Here is a 1,775-nt window from a genome sequence, read left to right on the forward strand (position 1 = left end):
GCCTGTATTAAGGGAGCTCATGTCATTAGCAAAGAACTGAAGTTCCTACAGGTTTGGTCCAGGCACCACCTACCTGTAAATATTTCTCTGATCATGTCCTGTTCATTTTGGAGGACCCTTCAGTGTCACCAATATCTTCTATTTCCTCTAACAAGCAGAGTTCAGAGTACCCACAGTAGTCATAAATAGGCATAGTTTGGTAGGGTTTTTAGAATCTGAAACCTTTCTAATATCACAGGAACACCTTTTGACCCAACCTACATGCTGAGCTGTGCTGTCTCCAATGTCATATGCTCTGTCGTCTTTGGGAAACGATATGATTATAAAGACAAGAAGTTCTTGGCCTTGATGAAGAACACGAACAACATCTTTGAGATGACAAACTCCCACTGGGGACAGGTACATTCAGTTACCATTTCATAGTAGTAACATTGTCCCTGTCCCAGCAGGAGACCTCCCTCTCAGAAATCCCATTTCAGTCCTCTAATTAGGACACCATCAATGCTCTGCTGCAAAGGAGGGACATTATTCAAGATCAAGAAGCAGCCTCCCCAATGGAATTGGTTTTCCCAGCTAAGTGTAGCTACTCAAGAGTTCTGAACACCCTTCTTCTCAACGTGTAAGGTTCCTACTCCTACTAAGCAAGCTCCTACTGCCCTGTCAGACTGCCCTCCCTCATAGTCCTTCTGCTTGGCTCTGTTGACAGGGTTGTGGCTTTCCTTGGCTTCTTGCTAATACCAAAGGATGGGGTAATGGTCATGCTAGGAACCTTCCTGTTTCTTTCCTTCCAGCTCTACCAGATGTTCTCAAAGATCCTGGATTACTTGCCTGGCCCCCAGCACAATATATTTGCAGAAATTGATGCTCTAAAGGCCTTTGTGGCAGAGGAGGTGAAGTTGCACCAAGCCTCCCTAGATCCCAACTCCCCTCAGGATTTCATCGACTGCTTCCTCAGCAAAATGCAGGAGGTAAGGAGGCAACATACAACCTCAGCCCATCCACAAACACACCTATGCTGAGCCCCTTCACTCTCCTAAGGAACACAGACATTGGGATGACGCCTTCTTTCCTAGCCAGCTCTGCACTGCGAAGACACTGACAATACCCCAGATATTGTCTGTGTTTGAGCTTAGATCTCTGGGTTGGCATGCTCAGCAGCCACCACTGCCTGCAGCTGCTTGGACAGCGACAACTTCATCTGCTCTTATCAAAACACAGGGACATTTTCAGTCTGGTCTTGCAGTTCTTTCACTGGGAAGCAGTTGGCACAGGAAGGATGCACTGGTACCTGAGTCCCCTTAGTTGCACAGCTAGAAAGAAGGTAGCTCTGAGATTGAGTTTACTGCTCAAGATAGCATTGCAATGCCCCACATGGCTGCTGCACCTTAGCAGAGAAATGCAACAGCTCTAGGTGAAAAGGAAGGCCTGGGATGACATGAAAAAGGGCGACTTTTCTCAGCTCAGCCAGAGAAACAACCCATCCTTTTCCCTAGGAGAAAGATCATCCCAATTCCAGTTTCCACATGAAGAACCTTATAACGTGCACCTTCGACTTGTTCTTCGCTGGAACTGAGACAACTAGCACCACCGTACGATATGGGCTTCTGCTTCTTCTCAAATACCCAAAGATACAAGGTACCAGCTCCCTGCTTTCCCTCTCTCTCTCTCTCTGTCTCTCATATTTTAGCCAAATGGACGAAGTTGTTGCATTGTCGTTCTACAGAGTGGCCAAAAGAGATCCCTCAGCTTCACTGGCATCATCACCAGCTGCAATC

General features: G+C 46.9%; 1 protein-coding gene across 1 annotated transcript in view; it reads left to right on the plus strand.

The window, feature by feature from the left end:
* LOC103805567 (cytochrome P450 2G1-like) overlaps window positions 1–1,635 on the plus strand; it is a gene marked incomplete at both ends in the record, with an annotated part of 1,817 nt that extends 182 nt beyond the window's left edge. Inside the window, 3 exons of the mRNA XM_009078222.1 lie at window positions 239–399; window positions 792–968; window positions 1,494–1,635. Of these exons, the coding sequence (XP_009076470.1) occupies window positions 239–399; window positions 792–968; window positions 1,494–1,635 (480 nt within the window). The remainder of the gene's footprint in view (window positions 1–238; window positions 400–791; window positions 969–1,493) is intronic.
* Between the last annotated feature and the right edge of the window lie 140 nt (window positions 1,636–1,775).

The sequence above is a fragment of the Acanthisitta chloris genome, unplaced genomic scaffold (genome assembly GCF_000695815.1).
Source record: "Acanthisitta chloris isolate BGI_N310 unplaced genomic scaffold, ASM69581v1 scaffold817, whole genome shotgun sequence".
Lineage (NCBI taxonomy): Eukaryota > Metazoa > Chordata > Aves > Passeriformes > Acanthisittidae > Acanthisitta > Acanthisitta chloris.